At 36.1% G+C, this 24,620-nt stretch overlaps 1 protein-coding gene across 6 annotated transcripts in view; it reads right to left on the reverse strand.

The window, feature by feature from the left end:
• Nucleotides 1-3,568: 3,568 nt before the first annotated feature.
• LOC131432803 (uncharacterized) overlaps nucleotides 3,569-24,620 on the reverse strand; it is a 93,106-nt gene continuing 72,054 nt past the window's right edge. For all 6 annotated transcript variants that reach the window (XM_058599330.1, XM_058599327.1, XM_058599329.1 and 3 more), the window contains exons 2-8: nucleotides 24,291-24,615; nucleotides 16,603-16,959; nucleotides 16,308-16,507; nucleotides 15,825-16,038; nucleotides 8,692-9,046; nucleotides 4,856-4,980; nucleotides 3,569-4,676 (exon numbers count right to left, since the gene is read on the reverse strand). In XM_058599330.1, coding sequence (XP_058455313.1) covers nucleotides 4,564-4,676; nucleotides 4,856-4,980; nucleotides 8,692-9,046; nucleotides 15,825-16,038; nucleotides 16,308-16,507; nucleotides 16,603-16,959; nucleotides 24,291-24,372 — 1,446 coding nt within the window. In that variant the 5' untranslated portion in view covers nucleotides 24,373-24,615 and the 3' untranslated portion in view covers nucleotides 3,569-4,563. The remainder of the gene's footprint in view (nucleotides 4,677-4,855; nucleotides 4,981-8,691; nucleotides 9,047-15,824; nucleotides 16,039-16,307; nucleotides 16,508-16,602; nucleotides 16,960-24,290; nucleotides 24,616-24,620) is intronic.

Below are 24,620 nucleotides of genomic sequence, written 5' to 3' on the forward strand. Positions count from 1 at the left end.
CATACAAATCGACTAACCTTTACAAAAATAACTTTCCCTTCACTTTTATCGCGACAACATATATGTTTTTATGCACTAATCACATCTAAATGAAATTATCTAGACATTGTCAGGATAGATTTTTGATCCATGCTTTTGAAGGCAAGATGTTCAGTGAACAATTTGAAAGACGGCGTTTTCAGCTATGCAATTCTTCCTTCAGAAAAAAGACTTTCCCGACCGCTAAAGTCAAACAATCATTCTGAAATTTTCACAGAATAATCTAAACTAATCTTCTACGAGATTGTCAGTTGGGTTTTTTGATAGTCGTCACCGTTTCTGAGAAAATCAGATTTGAAGCGTGAAAATAGCCCTTTAAAACGCCCTAAAACACACTAGTCTCAGCCCTTAATTGGTATGCTCTGATCTTGTGTCATGCAAGCTCGGAATACCTTGTTATGTCGTTTCCCCATGAGAAATTGACAACTACGTCTGGATAAATTTTGAGTGCTTAAGATTAATTTCTAATTTATATTAGATGAACTCGATTGATAATGAGAAATAGTTTATCGCTTCAACCGAAATCGCAGAATGGTAGAGAAACTTAACGCTAAAAAATTGCTTGCATAATAAACTTGAACACAAGCTTGGCGACGAGAAGCTTAAATATCGAAATCGCAAGTATGTACAAACATATAATTGCATACATTTGGGATATTGGTGTAATTTCGTCGGTCATAAAACAAATGCAAATCAAGACAAATGATGTTCGGTGTTGGTTCGGATTGATTGAACTTTTTGATTGTAGATCATTAGAAATTTTGGTTGCCTTGTTCCACATCAACGGTTCGAACAACCCCATGGGGCTGATCCTTGTAGTTTTTTAACTACACAAAAACCAAACTAAAAAGCAACAATTTTCCATCTCGAATGCACCTCGACGAACATGTAGGGAAAAATAGTACAGAAATCTGCAATCAATTTGCAAATTTTTTTCAAGAGGTATATACATCTTATTCAGAAACTGACCGTGATCGTGAATACTTCTCTTTCATACCTGCGTTTTCTAACTCCATCTCTGTAAACTATCTATCAGAACATGACATTTCGACAGCACTGAAAAACTTAGACGCCTCAAAAGGGCCTGGACCTGACAGTATACCACCAATATTTTTAAAAAATTTTGCTGAAGAACTTACACTACCACTACAACTACTTTTTAACTTATCACTTAATAAATGTACTTTTCCTAAAGCATGGAAATCTTCCTTTCTTGTACCAATATTTAAATCTGGTGCAAAATCTAACATTCGGAACTACCGTGGAATAGCCATTATCTCATGCATTCCAAAATTATTTGAAAAAATTGTAAACGAAAAACTTTTTCATCAACTTAAAAATGTAATAACAAACAAACAACATGGCTTTTTTAAAGGCCGCTCAACTACAACAAGTCTCTTAGAATTTATGACATTCACTCTGAACCTTCGACCGTATTGACATACCATTACTTCTACACAAACTACAAAAATATGGCATAAAACATACTCTTCTGGAATGGCTCAAATCATACTTAACGAATCGTGTACAGGTAGTCCGCTTCCAAAATATTCTGTCTGAACCAATTAATGTAACTTCTGGCGTACCTCAGGGTTCTCACTTAGGGCCTCTCCTTTTCATTTTACATATAAACGACATTTCCTTCATACTAAAAAATCTTAAAGTGCTTATATATGCTGAAGACATGAAACTCTTCATGGAAATAAAAAACATCAATGACACTGTAATATTCCAGAACGAAATCAATCTATTCCACATTTGGTGCTGCAAAAGTCTACTTCAACTCAATGTAAAAAAATGTAATTCAATAACTTTCAGTAGGAAAAATGAAACTATATCCACAAACATACATCTAGGAAATCAACTTGTAGAAAAATGTAAAATTGTAAGAGATTTAGGCGTAATCTTAGACTCCAATGCTCACTTTTGTGGAACACTACAATACCATAATCAATAAAGCAAACAGCATGCTGGGCTTTATTAAACGCTTCAGTCATAACTTTCAGGACCCATACACAATTAAATTATTATACAGTACATATGTCAGACCTATTTTGGAATATTGCAGCCTAGTATGGAATCCATACAATATTATTCACGAAGAACGCATCGAGTCTATTCAAAAGCAATTTCTTTTATATGCACTTCGTAAACTAAACTGGAAAGCATTTCCTTTACCACCATATGAAGCACGCTGCATGCTCATCAATATTCAAACACTTAAAGAACGCCGCGACCTTGCAATGCTTTATTTTATCAGCGACATTATTTCTCAACGCATTCAATCACCTTCTTTATTATCGCAATTAAATTTTTATATACCTAGCCGTCAATTACGAACCAGGAAATTATTTTTAGAAAGAAACACTAGAACAAATTATGCAAAATATAGCCCAATCAATCGTATAATGCGCCACTACAATCAATATTGCGAACATCTTGACCTTTGTATGTCCAAAAATGAAATGAAATTACAGCTTAGTCGTAGAAATAATGCGTAGTATCTAAGTAAACATTGTAAACCGAAGCCGAACATTTGCTAGACGAAATAAAAAAAAATAAATTTAATTATAAAAACGACAAGGAAACTAATTCATATTAGCTGCATTAAATTATAATGTTAACTGCACTAGCAATAATACTAATTCACATTTTTGAAAAGGCTAAGGCAAAAATCAATAATTGCAATATTGAAATTATAAGATTAATGGGTTATCCGTGTATATCACGCTAACATATTAAATATATTTTTTACAATTACCCTCAATAAAGCTACGTGGTGGCTCAACTAATGAGATTACTAAAGACATTTATAAAGTCATACTCTGAGTAGATACTAAAACGAATTATAAATCGATAATAAGAACAAGTCAATATATTAATTATATTGTGACACTGACTACATAAAAAACATAAATTTGAGCAGGTGGAGTTTTACTAAATTGTGTTCAATATTGATCGATAATGAGTGCATTTTAGTTCCGTATGTGGTAGAAAACTGATGAATTGTTTTTTCCTAGCTTACCTTCGTTCGGGAATTGTGTTCTGCAGCAGGTTAACCAAGCAATTTGATTTACCCTCCAGCTTTTCAGCCAACCACCATTGTGAGTTTATTTTTTGTCGAACTTACGAAATTCTGAGCAAAGCAAACTAACGATGTGAAAAAAAAGGGCAAAGACCAAACAAGTAATTCAAAGAATGAAACTGTAGTTGGAGTTTATTCAATGCCGTCCAGCAAGGGTCGAAGAAAATTGCAGTTTTCAATGTTGCTAACGGTTGATTTCTTGATTATACTGAGTACATACGAACCACCCTCTGGAACACGGTAACAAACAGTATAATAACGGTTGTGATTTCCGAATCGTAGATGTACATTCCGTGGTTGTCAGATGCAGCGCAAGTGGAAATTAAAATCAGATAGGAGACAATCGATTGGTATACAGAGAAAAATCGAACGGCTTCGATGGGAAAAACTCAATGTCGAATACTGGGGTGCAAAGAAGGATGGTGAAATACGAAATAAAACATGTTCTTCGTCGATTTATACACGCTGTTTGAGTTGTTTACTTCTCTCTTCGTATATGTCTTTTATTTTTTTCCTTATTTTAATAGTACAATAGTTCTTTCTGCGGTTTGTTACCGTATTTTACATTCATTTTTTTAGATACATATGTGTTGTTTTGCAATATGTTTGTTAGAAGTTTTGTGTATATATAGATTTGGCAATAATGAGTTTGAAGATATACTTTACCTCTAACCATTTTCATCGCTTTGCTTGAAATGCTTGTGAGTTGAGAATACTATTGTTTTAATATTTTCAAAATTCACTACAACTTTAACTAATTATTACATCTTACCAGTACTCACTCAAAACATTACTTACAACTGCTTGTAGTTAGTAGAGTATTTACATAACCATTAATAAACTTTTAACAATATGTTAAAATTCAATTCCTAGAAAATAAATTACATTTTGATTTTTGTCATCGGTTTGATTGGAATCATTCGCTTCATTATGCGCAATCAAATGTTGAACTTTTTTTCTCATTATTGGCGAGTCTGCCACGATATGCCGAGGGCTTTTTGTCAATGAAATAAAAGTTGTGGTTTTGTGTTGGCTTCTTGAATCGAGGTGCAATGGAATAACAATGAGGCTGAAAATGACGATTAAACGAACGCTTATTCGGGTTCAGCCGTTGGTGGTTTCAGATATGAAAAATGATGCATAAATCATGATTCTCAAGTTCCATTGTTGTGCTGTTCCGCCAAAGGCGCTTCATTATTCTCACCGAAATCTTTCCTAATCGGATGATGACCAAAATCGCGCTGATTGTGACCATCTGCAAAGGGATAAAGGCGCTCTGGGTCTTGCTTCGATTGCGTTGGCTAGCGATTGTTGAATGAATAGAACCGACCAACGACCGCAGTGCCACCCACGAAGAGGGAATAATTAATCTTGATGGTTGCGCCTTTTTGGGATGATTGATATATTGTCGCTTTCATGCTCCGGACTTCACGGGTACATTACGTGTAGGATATGTGCAGTTGGATCCAGCAGAGAACGCAATAGAAGATCAGAGCAGAAATCGTCCTTTCTTTGTCCCCTCTGTTATGCTGAACAGCAGCCGGTGTTTCACCTAAATTTTACGAATAAAACTTTCATTAGCATACAGTGTGGCTTATTCGTATTCCATTTACGGTGTGCATCAGAGTGTACCCTTTCTTCCAGCCAATCGTACTCGTATGTCGGTTATCTGCGTTGTGGCGTGGCCGAAAGGTACATCCTGTGCAACACTGGAGCAACAGTTTCACATACCGTTCAGTACTTGAATTTGTGCCGAGATCGCCTGTTTGTCTGCTACCTTGCACGTGTAGAGACCACTGTGTGTCCGCTCAGCTTGTATAATGGAAACTCTGCTGGTGAACCATTGCTTCGACAGGCTGTAAATGATTAGAACATTTCAATACCGGACCATGGTCAATTTTCGAACAATGAAACAAAAGGGTCACATTGAATTGCCGTAATCGTGTTTGCAATTTCGTGCTAATAGAAATTGTTTTCATTGGAGTGCATGATGATTTTCTAACAAACGTGAGTGTCGTCATTATGCCAACACGATGCTGTGATTGTGTCAACGGAACAACGGGGAGCAATAAATTTTACCGCTAGCACTCCGAAGTGAAAATTTAATTATTTACATGCATACTGTTCACTCAAATGTTGGATTTCACATTGACAGCTGATTTCATGGTGCTTAGAAACAATGGAATGCTATCACCAAACTCGTTTTATTTTATTTACTGTTCTATCAATTTAATTACATTACCTATCCTCTCATCACACGAAACTGGTACGAAATGAAGTTTTGATGAAATCATAATGACAATGAATCTTGATGCATTTTACATTTTACAACTAATATCTACGCACCCTCATTTCAGCTCAAGTATGTAAATAAATATGTAAGTACTCTCATTTGTACCAAAATCGAAAACTACATCATTGTAAAACGATTATCGTTCTCAAAAGGACATTCTGTAAACTGTAAATAGGGTAAATCCGGGTGAAATGTCCCATCGGTATAGATACCGCACTTTAGAGATCTCATATATCGAATCGACGCATTGGCGCGAGGATATGTGTGAGTGTGTATCTCGTCACGCTGAAGAAAACGTATGTAATAGCTACTGTTTTCTATTAGACGGAAAAGTATCATTATTATCTATTCACTCCCGACTGTGTTTCGCAGGCCATTAATTTTTTACCTTTTTGAAAATTGTTATAACTCACGGTGCTGTGTTAATTCTTACGAATCCACGTGTTCATTGCCTTATGTGAAGCTTTTAGAAAGTTGGTTGATTATACTCGTCAGAATTGACGTTTCGAGTGAAAATTAAAGCGGTGTGATGTCTATCCTCTACAATCGGTATATATGTCGCAAAATAATCAGAGTGAGCAGCCGCACCTATCTACTGTAACCACTCTAATGAGATATTGTTACTAATGTGAAAAAATAATGTTAAATACATAAAAACAATGTTTTTCCTTATTTTTTTCACTTTACAATTCGTAAAATAATTTCGGGAGAAAAAACACGAAGAAAAAATAATTTAACGCATAATCTCTTCGGAAATTTTAACTTTATTTTGCATTATGATTATGTTTTCTTTTAAGTTGAAACACAACAATAAACCTTTATGTGTAACAATATCGAACAATCATTAAACAAGATAAAAAAATGTAAAAACGTGCGGCGTTGGCCTATGCGTAGGGTTGGGAAGGAGGTGGTTGGGGGTTTTAACCACCCTCCTCCCCCTCCAATGGAGGACTTTTCAACACTAAGTTCCACTTATTATATGAAAGTGAAAATAACTGGACAATTCATACTTCGTTCTCAGAATTTTTTTATAGAGTCAATATTGTGGATGACGCACAATTAATGTTCAAAAAACATCAACTCCGAAACATAACAAATCGCATCGGTAATGTTTTGATATGCTAAATAAAATAGCTTAAACTTTCTAAAAACTCAACAGAGCCTTTTATCTACAAATCATGACAACTGTCAGAAATATATAAAATCAGCGTTTTCGATCACTAAATATCGATTTTATTAAATTTTCGCATTTTTTCAAACAAGCTCTTTTCACCCTACATATCATAAAATTTATGAAGCTACAAATTTTGGTAACGAAAACCGTTGAAAAGATATACAATTGGTGTTTTCCAAATACAAAACTTCAATTTTTTATGCATTGTATGAATATTACAGGTTACATTACTCTACAAACGATACAATTTACATTTATTTATTTATTTACATGTAATCAACAGACAATGTGTAGTCCCAATGATTAAAAACTATTCCTATTTCTAAGTATGTTTAAAAAATTCGTTTGAATTCTGCTACGCGTAATGTGAAAATCGAATCCGGCAGATACTCCACTGAAAGTTCGTTGTAGACCAATAATAGCACCGTTATATCCATAATTCGTACGGCTAAGAGGTAATCAAAGAAAGACGTTATTCCGAAGAGCTCTACTGCGTACATTTAAAGAAATTTCGCTGAGGAGGACAGGGCAGTCTATTTTGTTGTTCAACATGTCGGCGATCAACATAGCACGGGACAAATCACGTCGAATGCCAAGGGTGTCGAGTCCAATCAATAATCCACGGCTTTCGTAGCTAGGCAACTCGTTAGGGTTATTCCAAGGTAGCTGTCGAAGAGTAAAACGGACAAATCTGCGCTGTATTGATTCTATTCGGTAGGAGCCGTTAAGGAAATATGTCAATTCATAACTACTAAACTTTTCAAATGACACAAAATTCTACTTGCACAAAATTTTACAGGTTCCGGGTGTGATTTGCACTCGGCTACCATGTGCCGCTGTATGGATTTTAATGGATCAATTATTTATCGAGTGGATATGGGTTTCTGTGGTTCAGCTTTGTGATCTAATGTTTCTCGGATCAAGTCTGTTGCTATCGATCTGTTGTTTTTTTATTTCATTCGATTTCAAACTCTAGCAGTTTTGTGTGTATCTTAAAAGATGTAAAATCACAAGACTTTTTCGAACTGTTTATCTGCGTAGTTTTTTGTAGATTAAAATGAACGAGTTTAGCTCAAGGACTCAATTTTTTTTTATTTTATCTAAGAAATTTATAGGGCACTGGTCTTAAAAGCCAGTTGTCGTATATTCGAGCCCCTACTTCTAAGTATTCTTATTGTCACTAGGATCGTAGCACCAGCCATGCAATGGTTCTGTACTAGACATAGTCAGGTTTCAAGTATTTGTACGGATAAGGATCGAGTTCGGGTTCAGAAAAACTGTGTTTATCAGGTTCGGGATTGGGTACGGGTAACGATACTTTCATTTTGCACGGGTACGGATCGGGTTAGTATTCAATAATTTGGTCGGATTTCGGGTACTCGAGCCCGAATACCTGATTTTTTTCTGGTTCGGGTCGGTTACGAGCAAAGGATTTTTACATTATGTTTTCCGGTTAGAAAAAAAATTCTTATGTTCGTGTTGGGTACGCCGTTTTTGTACAGGTACAATTACAAGGATTTGAAGAAAGTTCATGCCAAAATAAAAAAAGTAGTCTTGTGCCTCTTTATCTATGCAAAATAAATGGATCGGAATATGTGTAGTCAGATGGCTTGTTGCCTATTTTTGGAATTGTTTATCAATGGTATTCATTTCAAGCTCAACTATCGCATGAAAAGTTTATTTGGGACATGTGAGACGGTCCATTATCTTTCACACTATGTCAATATTCAAATTTTCCAGTTTATTTACTTCTGTTAAAGACTTTGTACATCCAATTACTGGGAATCACAGTCTTTTATCTTAACAGTTTTTATCTCAATCTACCGGTTGTCAATATCATCAAATGTTACAGAGCTATTTCGCCGAAAGTTTCCTGCCTCAAATATCATAGAAACACATCGTCATTAAAGGTAAACACTAAGCATAGTCGAAAGAGTTTCCACTTTAGCGAGGCTAGAGTAGATTTTGTTCAACCACTGCCACTAGTAACAACTAGCGGCACGATTTCGGGTCACAAATGGCGAACAGTAAAACCAGTGACACAAGAACCCAGTCTGGTAAACCATTTAATGGATCCATTCACAGTTTGCGTAGACTTACCTATAGCTGAGCTTGATATCCTTCGGCAGCTCGGAACCATCTTTTTTCCACACAATGTTTTGCGGTAACGATTGTTTTGTCTTATCTTTATTGTTATTGCTAGTTGTCGCTTCCTCGTTGAAAACTTTGGAATTGGTCGTGCTCACACTGCCGAAGTTGGTGGCGACGTTGCTGTCAGATGACACCGTTTGTAGACTATTGGCATTCTGCCCTGTCGACACTGGCCGTGTTCTGGTTGGCAAGGTTGCCAGATACGACAACGACACCTGACATGATATATCGATTGTGCTACCTAATTTATAGTATCGGTCGTAGAACTCGTATCCCATCTCATCCACTATCCGGACAGCAGGTTCTATTGAAAAACAAATACAAAGAGATACACAAAAAAAGATTGATTGTTTTTCTGATCGCATCTAGTATAATTTCGATTATGGTGTAGCAATATCCGGCACAACGAGGCTTGAACTAAATTGAAACAACTGACTGTCATTTGCCGGTTGTGCGACTTATTGTCGCCAATAAATACTTCCTAAACAGACTCTTTTCACGCTCAATTACACAAACATCTCGCAATAAATCTGGTGGAAAATTTATCAACCCATGGCTGGGGACTATTATAGTCCGATTTGCTCGTTGTTACATGTGGGTTGAAAATTTTTTACTTACATTAAACTGTGCGTGTAACTTTTTACACATCTGCATGAAAATGGACGTAAATCCTTCTACTTTTACGGTTCATGATTATACTGTTTTCCTCTTCCTGTTAAGCACCACGATAAGGCGTACAGAAGGAGGTGTATTCATTCGAGAGTTCAAGTAATGGAAAATCTTCGTATCTGATGCCTGCAGCGTTTGCTATTCTTCTCGAGGATGAAGGAAACACGTAAAAAAGATTTCCCGATATGCTGCCCACACGAATCGTTTCGTCTTATGACCCCGACAAATAACTGTGCCGAATTGAAGTGTAACCAACTGGAAAATGTGCTTACTCAAGCGCTTGAAACAGGGGAAGGAGGATTGTGGGTTTTCTTCGAAAAAATGTGTTACATGCATAAAAAGTAGATTTAAAACAAAGTTAAAAAATGAATGAAACTTCAATCGTTTAGTTGAAAAGATACACATTCATTATGATCGTAGAAAGAAAGGTTATGCCATAACCAGGTTGATGAATCCAGTTATATCCAAGACAACTACTTCAATATTTTTTGTTCATTCAATTTATTTCGAACTGATGATATTCTACGTATAACCTAATCGAACTCTTCATTGAAGATAAGATACTTTTATTTGAGAAAAAGATAGTAATTCGATGGTGACGATCTTCTTCTATTCGTGAAGCTGCTTTACCTTTGAAATACTCGGGAATGAAAGAAAACAACCCCCGAGTAACCTAATAAAATCACAGATATTCAATGAACCGGCGAGTAGTAAGATAGTAACACTCAACCATTACCCCTGACCAAGAACAAATAAATAAATGTTTAGGACTAACTGAAATAGATAGTAATTTAATAATACATTTTTCCTTCACCTAATGTTTTAATCTGGTGTGAGCAGATTCTGGTCGGCAGAGTGTAATGCACTGGCCCAACAAGCCAGATGTCCGAGTTCGAGATTTGGAGGTGCTTTTAGTGTTCGTAGGATCGTCGTAATGGCCATGAAATGTTATTTTACACGTCAGTTGCGAAATCTGTGGAAACAGAAGGTCAAGTTCCACTTAAGAATGTAGTACCCTGACCAACAATCATCTAGCAATGGCTTCCGATAAAAATTTGAGAGGCTCTGAGCTGATAGAGTTTTTGGGTAGCTCGAGTCTGCACAGAATTTAGTTGAACGTTTTATTTGATAATGTCACATACCGAAACTCCAAATCTACTATCTGGGGTATATATGCAGATGGCTTGGCGAATTCACTACTCATTAAATGAATTTCCAATTGAATTTGACTTCGACTTTGTTATCGATGTGATAAACTCCCTCATAGTTGTAGCATGTGAAGTGACTTGTCCACTTCAAATTAAGTGCTCGTTGGTAGAATGTTGAAATTGTTAATTTAAGGAGACTATGCAGAAGGTTTTGGAATCACAGACGCAACGATAAATCGGGGGCATTCGTGTCAATTCGGAGGGCTTTTCAGATTCGCAAGTGCGAAATTTAATGATTTTCTTGTTTAATCAAAAGAAGAAGACATCGAAAAGTCGCCTAATTCAATTTGTGAACGCAGGTTTTAACGTGTACTGCAAGCTTCTTAAACCCGATGAAAAACGGCCAGAACAGGCTCTTAAACAAGGTAAAGTCAATCTGTAGCATGGTAACGCTCCAGCACATCAAGCCGGATTGGTAGAAGAAACAATTTCTACGGTTGAATGAGTACCATATATCCGTCATAACCTTCTTATTATCACCACTTTTAATCGATGAGTCACGCACTGACTGAGCAACACTTCCAAACATGTACACAATGTACCAAAATGCCGCGATCAATGGAATAATAAAGATTTCTTTTGGAATTGCCGCCCCAGATGTGGACATACATTGTTGGGAGCGAAGGCTTATACTTTGAATAGAAAATATTTTTCCCTTCGTTCGCGAATTTGAATGATTATTTTTTACGATAAAACACAGTTTGAACTTAAGAACCAACGCAAAGTGATTGGAACAGCTTCTACAAATGTTTCTAGTCTAAATATGGCTAGTACATTAAATGTAATCTTTTCGAAATCAGATTTCGTGTCGATTTCTCAAAAAGTTCAAATGAGGAGTATTCGTCTGATGAATATAATTGATCGATGAATAGTAATTACTGGAAGGTGAAAAATTATCATCGTTGTCGCTTGATTTTGTGGACATTTTTAAAGCAAGGTTTCAATACAAAAACCCTGCTCAATCCTCCTAGTGGTGTGATAATGCTTTTCTCTTGCTATTTGAATAGTCTCATTAAAATACTTATTAAATTTTATCGTAGGCCATTTGAATTGGGAGCCAATCAAATAACCCAATAATAGCTTTCAAGAAATTTCTATAACTTTCGAAGTCGATTAAGGTGTCTCCGAGAAATTTTGGCGCCTTGAAAAATATTTTACCGATAACTGGACTTTCAATCAATGAATTGTAATAAAATCGAATACAATATTTTTATTTCGGCAATACCGCATAAAAATTAGTTCGATCAATCAAACTAAGCTGATGCACTTTGATGCACTATTCGAGGTGCCTTGAAGGTGAGTGAAGAGTCCAGAATACAAACAAGGTATTGTACATGAGAATCTCCTGGGTTAAGCAAATCGATCAAATTGTGTATCGGGGGACGCTTTCAAGTGAACGTAATTATTGAACATTTACTGGTATTAAGAATCATTCTGTCTAGATGCGACAAACCATTTACAAAACTCATACAATTGCTTCTAAAGTTGGGCATCGATTTGATTTCGTATCTGGCTGAAAATATTCATGTTGTCGTCGAATAGAAGACGTGGTTCGTTTAGATTGATAAACATTTTGTTGAAATATAGAAGGCAGAGTAACTGAATTAATAGGACTCCCTTCTGGAATACCAGAAGAAATATGAAGCGGTAGAAAGGGTGTAGCCGGGTTTGCATATAAAAACTTCCCCCAAATAGAAAAAAAGATATACGCTGTTTGAAAGGGTTTATATTGGAGATGATTTTCCCAAAATTTCAACCCTTTTACTGACATATTAGTGGAATTAGGATGGTTCTTCTGATTTTCATTTTATCATGGGGCATGATTCAGAAAGAAGGAAACTGGGTGCCGTACGAGTTGAAACCGAGGGACATCGAGCGCCGTCTATTTGTATGTGAGTAACTGCTTCAAACACAAAATCGTAAGGGGTTTTTACATCGAATCGTAACCGGTGATGAAAAGTGGGTTCGATACGATAATCCTAAACGCAGAATGTCATGGGGAAAGCCCGGGCGTGCTACTTCGTCGAAGGCCGAAGGCCGAATATTCACGGCGCCAAGGTTATGATTTGTATTTGGTGGGATCAGCTCGGTGTGATTTACTACCAGCTCTTAAAACCGGGTGAAACCATCACAGGAGCTCGCTACCGAACGCAACTGATGCGCCTTAGTCGCGCGCTAAAAGAAAAGCGGTCACAATATCATGAGCGTCATGACAAAGTCATCCTCCAACACGACAATGCTCGGCCTCACGTCACAAAAGTGGTTATAAAGTACCGCTAAACGTTGAAATGGGTAGTCTTGCTCCACCCGCCGTATTCCCCAGATGTCGCCCCTTCTGACTTCTACCTATTCCGTTCGATGGCACACGGCCTGGCAGATCAACATTTCCAATCTTTCGAAGAGTTGGAAAAATGGATTGCTTCATGGATAGCTTCAAAAGAGGACTCCTTTTTTCGAGCTGGGATCCGAAAATTGCCGGAAAGATGGGAGAAAGTTATCGCTAGCGACGGACAATACTTACAATAATACATCCGTGAGCAGTTTTTCGCAAAAAAGCTTTTAATTTTGGAAAAAAATTGAAAAAAAATCAGTAATATTTTGGGAATTATGGAAAACCTTTCTGAATTTTTTCCAGAATTTTTCAAAACGTATTTCCTGTGAAAAAAAAATGTTCAAAATTTTCGATTTTTTTTAATTCTCACTTACAATTTTGGCACCACTATAGATTTTAAATAAAACATAAACCATATATGAGTACATTAGGCTGTATTTTTCTTATTTTTTTTTAAATTTGGACGGGTATAATATCAGACTTAAAAAAACTCATTCCAAAAACTATGCGTCTTCATCAAATTGTCATCATCCGATGGAGCCGCATGGTATTCAGTTCTAAAATCAAATATCACATGCCCTTAGAACTAAATACCATGCGTGTCCATCTACAACTTGAGTTCAGGGCTTAAAAAGAATTTCATTCCTAAAATTATGTACACACCCGTAAGTCTGTTTTGATTTACCTAGTAATGATGTAGGGAAACAGTTCGTTTGAACGAATTGAACATGTTGTCAGCGGACGGTTGTATTTCATAAAGAAAGTGAGAGAAACATGAATCAGAACTAATCAATCGACGAATATTTAGGTTTTAATTAACGGTTTAAAGTTTTTATTTATGAACTGATAAGTCATTTAACATTTATTGAATTGAAATCAAATAAATCAACAAATACGCTGTAGTCAATTTTAATCTTACATTTTTGCTATATTTAGTAAAAATTTTAAATTATAGTTCTTTCTTGCAGAAAAAAGTATTCTCAGATACCAAGCGCAAAATCGATAGAAACTCGAAACCAAACGAAATCTAAAAAACTATCAGTTTAAGGGCAAACTGTTCGTCGACGTTAGCCAAGCTGCCTGAAATTGCTCAACAAAACAGCTAAAGTCAAACGGCTGATGGTCATAAAGACGAATTAATCTAACTAGGATCGGACTGCCAGTAAATCCGTCGAAACAAAATGTATGAGAGGAAAAGGCTTTAAAACATAACACCTTCCTACTCGAATAATGGCGCGTGGTGACAAAATCGTGGTGGTTGATTCGTGAATTCATTCATTCATTTATATATTTGCGGATAAGGATACAAGAAAAGTAATACACGGCGAATAACCCACGGTTTTCAACAGCTGCTTGGAAATCCTTCTGAACACAGCTGAAATTGGACAGCTACGATCGGCTGGGCATGTCATCAGGATAACGGACGACAAGCATTTGAAAATAGTTCTTGAATGTGATTCGGCAGACTTAAGAAAAAAAAAGCATAGCCAGCAAGGTGGATCGATTAAATGGAGGGTGACGCACGCAGTATCCGAGTCTTGAATGGCTGGCAAGGAGTGGTCATAGTCTGACCTGTATGGAGACGACTTCTAGATACAGAATAGACGGGCTTGAGCTGATACGTGAGAATAGTACTCCATGAAACACCAGAAAAAGACCACTAAGTGCAAACAAATGCGTTGAACTATATCTGCGAAAGCCTATGGAGTTCGATTTTTATACATAGCTTAGTTTCTCATTCATTCCTTATTAATACATATTTCGATTAAAGCAATAAAACAATACGATTTTCCGAAACTGTTTTATAAAGGGGTCCTTTCCAGGAAACAGCAAAAAACTGAAAATATTAAATTTAAAAAGGCATGATTTCTATGTGGTTTATAGTATTTCTTAGGACTGCTAATAACTAACCTCGAAACCACCAGACCATCCCGCAAGATGTTGAAGTTAGAAACGAATCATAACCGTCCGCTGGCACACATGTTCACTAATGCATTCTCTACATCATTGCTTGGTATATCGACCCAGTCGTACGGGCGTGTGTGAATAACAAGGAATAAAATTCTTTTATCATTATTAATTTCGTCAATACTCAAGCCCTGAACTAAAGTTGTAGATGGAAACGCATGGTATTTAGTTCTAATGGCATGTGATATATGATTTTAGAACTAAATACCATGCGGCTCCATCGGATGATGACAATTTGATGGAGACGCATGGTTTTTGGAATGAGTTTTTTTAAGTCTGATATTATACCCCCAACAACAACAAAACTTAAATCAACTGATCAATTATCAGTTGAACATATGCCTGTTCAATTATAATTTTTTTAAAATTACTCATAGAAAAAAAAATTTTGAGCAATTTGAAGGTTCAATATATTATTCAAAATATAAAATGCGCGGTTAGAAACTTTCGATTATTTGGATCAATCGTTGGTTGTACTTTCAGGGGTGTTAGTGATATTAGAATCGGATATTTTTAGAAAAATTCTATTCAAATAGGCTACCTACAAAGGTACTAAATGTGCAATAACTTACATATTTACCATATCGTTCCATTACTGCAGCATGACAATACGAGTACAGTAATGGAAGTAATCATGGTACATTGGCACTTTTCCACTCTCCCACCTCCAGGAAAACCGGCATACTACCTTTGTACCCTCCTGACGAGCTTGTGCATTCATGTGTTATTGCTGTAAGAACCAGAGATGCTTGGCATCTGGGCGAGGCAATTTTTCACTCGAATGGAAATAAAAGACAACCGATGAAAAGCGGGACAATCAGTCATGCTTTTTTGTTCAGGACCATGCTAATTGTGCCGGAACGCCCATTGATTGGGTGAAATTCAATCAAAAATATCGAACATACCTAGGACTGTAAGATTGGTGGCGAAAACTCGGGGTGGATGGGTAGAAACTTGACACATATATAAGCCTCCGTCCTCATTCTTGATAGGGTTGATATGTAGGCGCCAGTTATTTGGATATTGAAATTTTACTCTTATCCTTGGATCTCCGCTGTACGTGTTGTTGCCTACCGTGAGAAGAGATACTTTATCGGTCGTCCTGCGAATCCACATCACCTATTAGGTGAAATTTTTCGGTTGGTAGCGTGAAACGAATATTGGTTAGTAATGGGGAAAAGGACAAGAGCATTGATTGGCTTTGAATGAAAATTAGAACAGTTAAGGCTATCGACGGAGATAAGATTAATGGTGACATTTTGTTATAAGCGCACAACACTATAACAATTTGTTGTTTTCAGTCAATGAACATAGCACGTTCGTTTCATGTGGGAGCTGGTAATCCTACCCGAACGAATAGTCCAAAGACTGAAAATATATTGGCTTACCGTTTTATCTTTCAGCATTCCTACCCTGCAGTTGAGAATTGCTTCCGTTGACAAATGATAGCCCACTTGCAGTGCTCCGGAAGTCACGTTGAGTGGCTCTTCGAAAAATGGACCCCAATGTCGCTCATGGTGATGCTTGGACTGATAAGGCATCGAATGTATAATCCTACGTCGAATATCAGGTAAAGTAGGTACTAGTACTGAAACAATAAATCACCAGATTGGGAGCTATTAGTATTTTCCGCCACGCCTATTTGCAATTCTGACGAAGAGGTCCCTTCGCAATCAATCTTACATGGTCGAAAAGTTGTGAACTTTATGCTATAGTTAGATTTGTATTGATCCATCGCTTGTGCTGTTGTTGTCAGAGTTGAGGATGCTACCACAGTGGTTGGTAGCGGTGCTACTACCGCAGTTGTGGGTGGTGACTGCGATAAACCGGCTGTCTCGTGCTGAGGTGTCGTAAAATTGTTCCGATGCTGCTCCAAAACCATCAACGAGTCTGATGTTGTCACATTTAGCAATACCTTCACCGTCGGCGATGTAGGTACTGACAGCGAAGACAATCTGCTGTTCGAACTGATTTGTTTAGAATATGTTACGGCTTCCGTCGTTGGGGTGTACTCGGTTAGCATGGTTTGTTCTCTCATATCTGGAAGCAAAGAAAAAAAAATGGAATCGACTATATTCAGACGTCACGTACTATTCGATGGGGAACCACACATGATTCTGACAAAGTGGATCGAAGGAATTCGTTCTTTCGTTGTTGTCAGTTTGGAGCTGGCGAAACGATTTCGTTTTGCTCGAACATATTTGGTCAGTTGCTTGTCGAACAAGAAGGATGACTTAACATGTCCGGAAATTGAAACCTGTCGAAATCAGGTACGTGATTTGTATTTGAATTTCTCAAACCGTTCGAATGTTTCATCTATTTGTAGTAAAATATTCACAATCACAGATATCTGAATTGATGTTTTCTTCAATGAAGTATCTGTTTTATGCTACTTTAGCGATTGTAACGATTTTTTTTTACTGACCACTGATCCTGATCCACGGGTTGGATTTTATCTCTAGTAGATTACAGCTATAATAGATAATAATTTTAGTAACCTAAGGATTCGTTTATCGATATTTATCAGTAATTAACAAATCTACATTGGAAGAAAATGTCAGTATGTTTTTTTTAAATTCAACTATTTTGCGACTGATTTTTTTTTAAATGCGTTTGAAAAAATTGGTCGTAGTCTTCTGATTATTATATCCGGGGTATCCGGAATCGGGCATTGTAAAGAAAAGTCTTGACATTACATTTCTTTTTTCTGTTTCAACAGACTTCGCAACCGATTTATAGCGTACAGAATCATTGCATGGCTAGTACTACGATCCTACTGACTGACTGACTGAGTCCTTCCAGGTCGGGGCTTGAACACCTGGCTTGTAAGACCAGCGCCGCATACATTGAACCGCCAATCCGGGCATTGTAATCTTGTTTAGCGGTGAACCATAATAGTTTGATGACTATTCTTGTAAATTAGCAATTCCAAAAATAACCAGCAAAATAGCTAGTGAAATCAGAATTGAATTTGGATGGATTTTGCGTACATTTTCAGCATGGACAACCATGTGTTCTACTCGGATGGAGAGACCAATGCGCCTTAAACCTGTTTTTGAATAGAGATGAAAGAAATATTTGCATGCATGCATTTCCTCAAATTGTTGTAACTGGCAAAATTTGAATTGTATGAAAATATATTGTCTAAGCAGAAAACCAATTCGCAACTCTAAAAAAAATCACGACCTTTTCCAATTCACCTGGTGGTGTAACAATGTAAGTCTTTCTCATGTCACTGCGAGATTATTCAATACAATTATCATTGACTCTTGAGCAAAAGTAAGAAAATTGGTTTGAACAACAACTAACATAACATATCAATACAATCAGCTTCGAGCCAAGTTAAAAATAACGGCTTTAAATATTCATGTGTTAACAAGTGTCCTTGCAACTCCGAAACATTGTAACTCAAGAAAATGAAGTGATTTATATTTAGTTCTTGACCACAATTTTCGGTACTTCAAAATTCATAAATGATATGTATCAGCCTTTAATTCCGGAACCGGGAGTCGTATCGTAGCGCGATCGTAAGACCTTCCTTTGAACTTAAGATATTGGAAATTGGTTACAAAATGCCTGAGATACTCGATTGCACTTTTCCATCACGTATTTGCTTATTTTATCCTTCTACTCCGAAACCGATGGTGAGATTCATATAAAATTCAATAGCAGGTTATGGGACTGTAAACTGTTGATGTATCGAAAAATACTCTTTATAAGTCAACTACTTCTTTTATAAACCCTCCGACGTTTCGACTTTTGGTGGTCTTTTTTAAGGAAATTTATTTGCATGTCGCTATTGTCAAATATACCTTGTTTCAGCGTTGTTTATATTGTGACAATAACAGTAATTAAGTGAATTCGTCTTATTTTACCATTTTACTATGAGACACCATTTACAAGTTTGTCATGTGACAGAGTGATAAGTTTTCTGATCGCGAAGTAGTGTAAGATTCCAGTAGTGTAAGATAACCGTTGGAAAAAGCCTAAAAAATGTATCTGCCCATCAGACTAAAACGTGCTCAAATCTATTGAAAAGCGTTAAGGTACGATTACATTAGCCAGTTTATCTGCACAAACTTGTGCAGTTTGACTGTATCATAGTGTAATCGGTTCGCAGTTGTCTGCAAGCAGTCAAAATCGGCTTGACTGTCCATCTGTATGCAGTCAAAGTGTACAGATTATCTGTGACAATGTAATTACAGTGTGATCATAGTCGACAGACAAACAGTTGATGACTGTACAGACAAATTTGACTGTTTCTGAAACTGTTGTACAGTAGTTGTCTGCCACAGATTCTATGACAACCAAAAACTTGTTTATTCCATCCAAACACAAAGCAAAACGTTCCAGCACCAGTGTGAGAAGTGAGTACACGTGGTTTTCCCCAAGAGGGTTGGTTTCGTGATCAATTATTTTCTAATGTGTAGAAACAAGATAGTAATAAAAAACCTGTTTTAATCCACCTAGTGGTGTATTGATGACTTTCTCGTATCACTCATATTCTCACTTTCTAATATATGTGGTATTCTTCGAAATTATATTTTATTGCTTCTTGGAAGAAAACAAAAAAAAAATCAATTAGCACAACCAACAAAATGAAACAGTTTTGCTATTGCAGGTACTTCTGCAACCGGTGTAAATGAGGTCGGTTCGAATGACCATATGTTAACATGACTTACAAACTGTATTGATTTTTGTCAATTTTATAAGATTTTAGATGATTCGGCCATCGTACTTTAAACGAGGGTTTAAATTTTAAATACTTCTAATTTTAGAAATAGCAAAAATGAAATTTTAAACACGTGCATCCGCGCAAAGTTCAAAAGCTCAGGAGTTTTGGCCTTTTATTTGAATCTAAATTTGTGAATATCGGTCAAGTGGAAATGTGAGTGAGTTCCATTTTTGAATATATGATCACTATTTCAGAAACAGGAAGTCGGGAATAGCCCAAGGCTCTTTGTATATGATGCTGTGGCTCTTTAGTTTTATACACAAATATTGTTTATTTTACAAAAAAGTACTTAAAATCGACTAACGAGTATTAGACCCCAATTCTATCTCTTAACCTTCGTGTACTAACTTCTCACCGAACCGCGTTGTCAATGTCGTCATTTCCGGTCGAAATAATGAAGCTTATCGCATATTTCGTAGAATTCTCAATCGAAATTACTACTGAATTTTTCGAGCTCCTCCTTCACGATAAAGTGCAATGGATCTCCAGAAGCATAGTACTGGAACGTTTTGCTTTGTACTTGGATGAAATAATTATCAAAAATTAAATAATGAATTAATGAGAAAAGTATTAACTACTCCAAATTAAAAAATGCTAAACGGTAACAGAAAATGTACTTATTTGAATTTTTTTTCTAGTTTTATTAAATACTGAGCGAATTTCCAATAGCTCATCGTTCGTTCATTAGTTCGATAATTGAATTGATTACAAAGCGTTTGGTAATAAAATTGTGGATCTGTTAAAATCTGAACTCTGCCCCAAAGCGAATTCATACCGTTATATCATATTTGAAAGAGCTTGGACTGGAGACAACCTTCCCAAAATTTCAATTGTCATATTTACGGAGGTAGGATGATTCTATGGATTTTCATTGCATTTGATTTTTGAATCTACCGCTCCATTTACAATTTATTGAAAATGTATTTGTTGCGTGAAAAATACTCAACAATTGCGAAACATATTTTTTCACGCTTTCGATCTCGGTGCCACTCTCGATTTTTTAGTAATAGAAGATATAACCGTATGATGTGAGCGTTAAGACACAAACGTGTACATAATGAACATATGATAAAGAATCTCATTTTTTGTTGTTGTTATGACATCTGCTAAACATATCAAATATACATCATAGTCATAGAACAAAAGAATCTCAATTTTTGTTGTTGTTATGACATCTGCTAAACATATCAAATATACATCATAGTCATAGAACAAACAACATCGTATATTTTCATCATTTAAAAATTGTCGAATTTTATATTACAAAGAGATGATTTGGGGAAAGCATTAGAATTATGTTTGCCCGGGTTGGCGGTTCAATGCATAGGGCGCTGGTCTTACAAACCAGTTGTCGTATGTTGGAGCCCCGACCTGGAATGTAATACCAAGGCTTTTATTAGAATTATGTTTGCATTTGAAGAAAAATACTGCACAGTCAAATCAAAATCAGTTTCAAAGTTCAGGAAGGATACAATCAAAGCACTTGACTGGAAGCTTCTCCCTCACCATCGTATTCATTTATTTCCGAATACTATTTGTATCAAATGACACTAAATCAGTGAACACCAAGATACAGATAGGAAATAAGAAACAGAACAACCAAAGTACTGTAACAAAGATGGAATATTTTATTATAGAATCACTTGAAATGTAAATCATTCAGAGATAAAAATAAGTAAGAAAAACAAATATGAATTTAAATGAAATGACTACCATTTGTTTTCATCGAATAGCCACGCATTGACTTTGCACCATTTCAATTCCTACGAAGAAGTTGAAAATGGGATGTCTGATTCTCGAGGTATCCACAAATTGCCAGAAAGATGGTCACTATTTCGACTATTTTTTTTCTCATTCAAAATAAACGTTTCGTTTTAACAAAAACACGCTCACCTCATATTTGGTTAATAAATGATTTTTAGATACATCGAAGAGCTTCGGTTTCATATTTTTAAAAACTGTGGAAAAGTTCAGTATTTGAAATTGTCTAAAATAATAACCAATCCAACATGCGTCTCCGGGCCTCGGAAAAAGTTTCTAAAGTTTGATCGATTTCTATACCTATTTTTGATATTTATAAAAAAAGGTAAAAAAAAAGCCGGAGAACGTATATATTCCTTCTTTAATTGCTTCGAAACACAACACACCAAGTAGCAACGCAACGAACTTCCGTTTGTGAGATCAGATCGATATTTTATCATAATGCAATATTCCGTGAAAAGTTCTCTGCCCCACAAACTTTCTTCCAATGTGAATACTTTGTGCAGAAAAACTGCATTAAACAGCCCACTCCCTATATTTAAGTCTGTAACCAGTTTGATTTGTCTGATCAATGTAATCACAATACAGACATGCTCAAAAAGTCTGTCACAGTCAAACAAAACAACTGTCAATGTATTGACTGTCGGCAGTCAAACATGACTGTTGCAGTCATTTAACTGTGAATAGTGTAATCACATTGCCAGACCAAATATAAACTGCAGAAAAATTACTTTTCTGTGGCAGATAAACTGTGCCAGATAAACTGGCTAGTCTGATCGTAGCTTTAGTGGTTTGTTGAACGACCTGGTTTTAACGCCGTCCGCATCGAACTGGTGACAATAATCAGCCGAAGAAGCTTCTCATTCGCGGAAGATGCACTAGAACTTGTTCTACAAGGAAGAAGTTCAACAATTATAAAACTCAAAAATCGATCGAAATTACTTATTTCAATTTTCATTGTATTAAAATGCTAATGTCAGTATTAATTTGCACTGCCAGGTAACATTGTTGTCGCAGTAGGGGAGACGGGTTTTCTGGTAATTTGGTATTTCGATTGTTAATCGTTTTCTTCAATATTGAGGTCTTTATTGCCCATAATGAATTTGACAATGATTTTAGCGCATGTTTTCGCAGCCGATTTTGCACCTGTAAACGCCATTTTCGAACGAAGTAAGTTTCTAAGCTAATTTGAGCATGCTAAAAACATATATAATGGAATTTTTGTGTGTATTTCTCGATTAAAATTAAATGTCTTCTTGTTCCATTCCTTTCTCCCGGTTGCTAGAATTACAGGGTAATATGTACAAAAAATGAGTGCACTAGCACGAATTACAGGATGATTAGTGTAAACCTTTCAATTTTAAATTACTTATTCGTTTTGTTCACAAACTTACATTGCAATGGTCATGGTTAAAAATTGTATACTGTCACTTAAAGACGTGTAGCAACAAACGTAGAAAATGTCTAAACTTGGCTCAAAACTATTCCAATCGGTAGTTAATGTTAGTAGACGTCCTAATAAACCAATTTCATTCATCTTAGTTTCCGGTTACTCCGATTTTTCGCAAACTTAGATTAGGGAATTTCGGTTCCGGAATAACCGGGTGAAGAGTATCGAAAAATTGTTACCGTTACTTGAAGCGGTGAAGCAAAGGAGAGAACAAATTTTCTTTATTAAACTGTTCCTATTTGTAGGCCAGAATTTTTCCTGGTAATACAAATCAACTTGTGCTATATTGGTCATCGGAATATGGTTTCGGAAGTACCGGAAATAGTGGTCAAAAACTGTGACAAGGATCTTAATCACTTCTCTCTAAGATGCCGGTTTAAAAAACAATAAGATTCAAACGTAAAATCTCACGCTTTGATGCCGGTTTCCCAAATTTGATGCAAATTCTACTTCTTGTTCCGGGACTACTTGGTATTTGAATTAGTAATGATTAGTAGTAGATATACGTCCGAGCAAACTTTTCTGTTTCTATTCAATGAATAGTTTTTTTAAGTAATATTTATGATGGTATGAATAATAAGAGAAAGGAAAAATTACACCACTAGGTGGATTAAAACAGGTTTTTGTAATGAATTTCATCATTGAGGCACTTTCGAACTTTTCCATATTTGAACTCAACCAGTTGTTTTGCGAAACTGCACCCTTAATTTACCATTTTGCCTCAACTATTTATTACCCCAACAATTACACCTCGGAAAAACAGCCATATTATGATTGTTCGAGAAGTATTTATACAATATAAAATACAGTCATATAGAACAGATTACTCTACAAAATAAATATAATTATACGTATGTGCGTGACCAAATTTAATACCCGAAAAATATTGAAAATTTGCCAAATTTCCCCAGTCTCCCCTATTTAAAGGGAGATTTTTCATTCAGTTGACGTCAATATTGATTTAATTCGCATTGTATCGCGACTGAACCTTTTACCCTTCTTATTTAATTGTCTTTTGGAATGTGTTTGACGTGAATATGTTGTACTTGCGAAAAAGTGAATGCACACAATGAACCAACTATTGCAATCAGACAGGTAAAGTGTGATGGATAAGTCGATGCCTCTCACGCTTTCCCAACAACGTATATAGGGTCACCAAATTTTTCTAGCCCGACTGACGAATGATCTTAGGGTTAAAACCTCTATTGAAAACGAATTTCGATGTGCGAATGTATAAAGGAAAAATTTTATTCGTATTCACGTCATTGTATGACCACATTACCCAACCGTCTCTCGTTTTATTTGATGGTACTATGTAGTTCGTTATACTTGTTATGTTTCTAAGCAAAAACGGTGTTAGAATTGGTTTTTTAATTTATGAAAAATGTGAAAAACATTCTGAATGTGCTATTTAGTTCTACTCACCTATCATCGTCGTTAGCAGAAGGACAATGGTCGCGAAAGCGACATTGTTACATTGATGGTGTGAGCAATACGACGATGTCATCACAAAATATTTTACTGCATCTACATTTTCCGCTTGAAGACGATTTTATCACAATCACTGATGGCACATGCTTCTGTCTATATAGTAAGTCTTCACTCCTACATCGTAATTTCGTTTATCCTCCAACAGCTTCCGTTCTTTTGCCCGATGGAATACGAGAGCTTCTTTTCTTGGCATCTTTTGAATTTTGCTGTCATCGCTTCGCCACTCTTTTTTCCACTTGCCTCTATTCAACTTCACTTACTGTA

This window comes from Malaya genurostris, chromosome 2, assembly GCF_030247185.1.
Source record: "Malaya genurostris strain Urasoe2022 chromosome 2, Malgen_1.1, whole genome shotgun sequence".
Taxonomy (NCBI): Eukaryota; Metazoa; Arthropoda; class Insecta; order Diptera; family Culicidae; genus Malaya; species Malaya genurostris.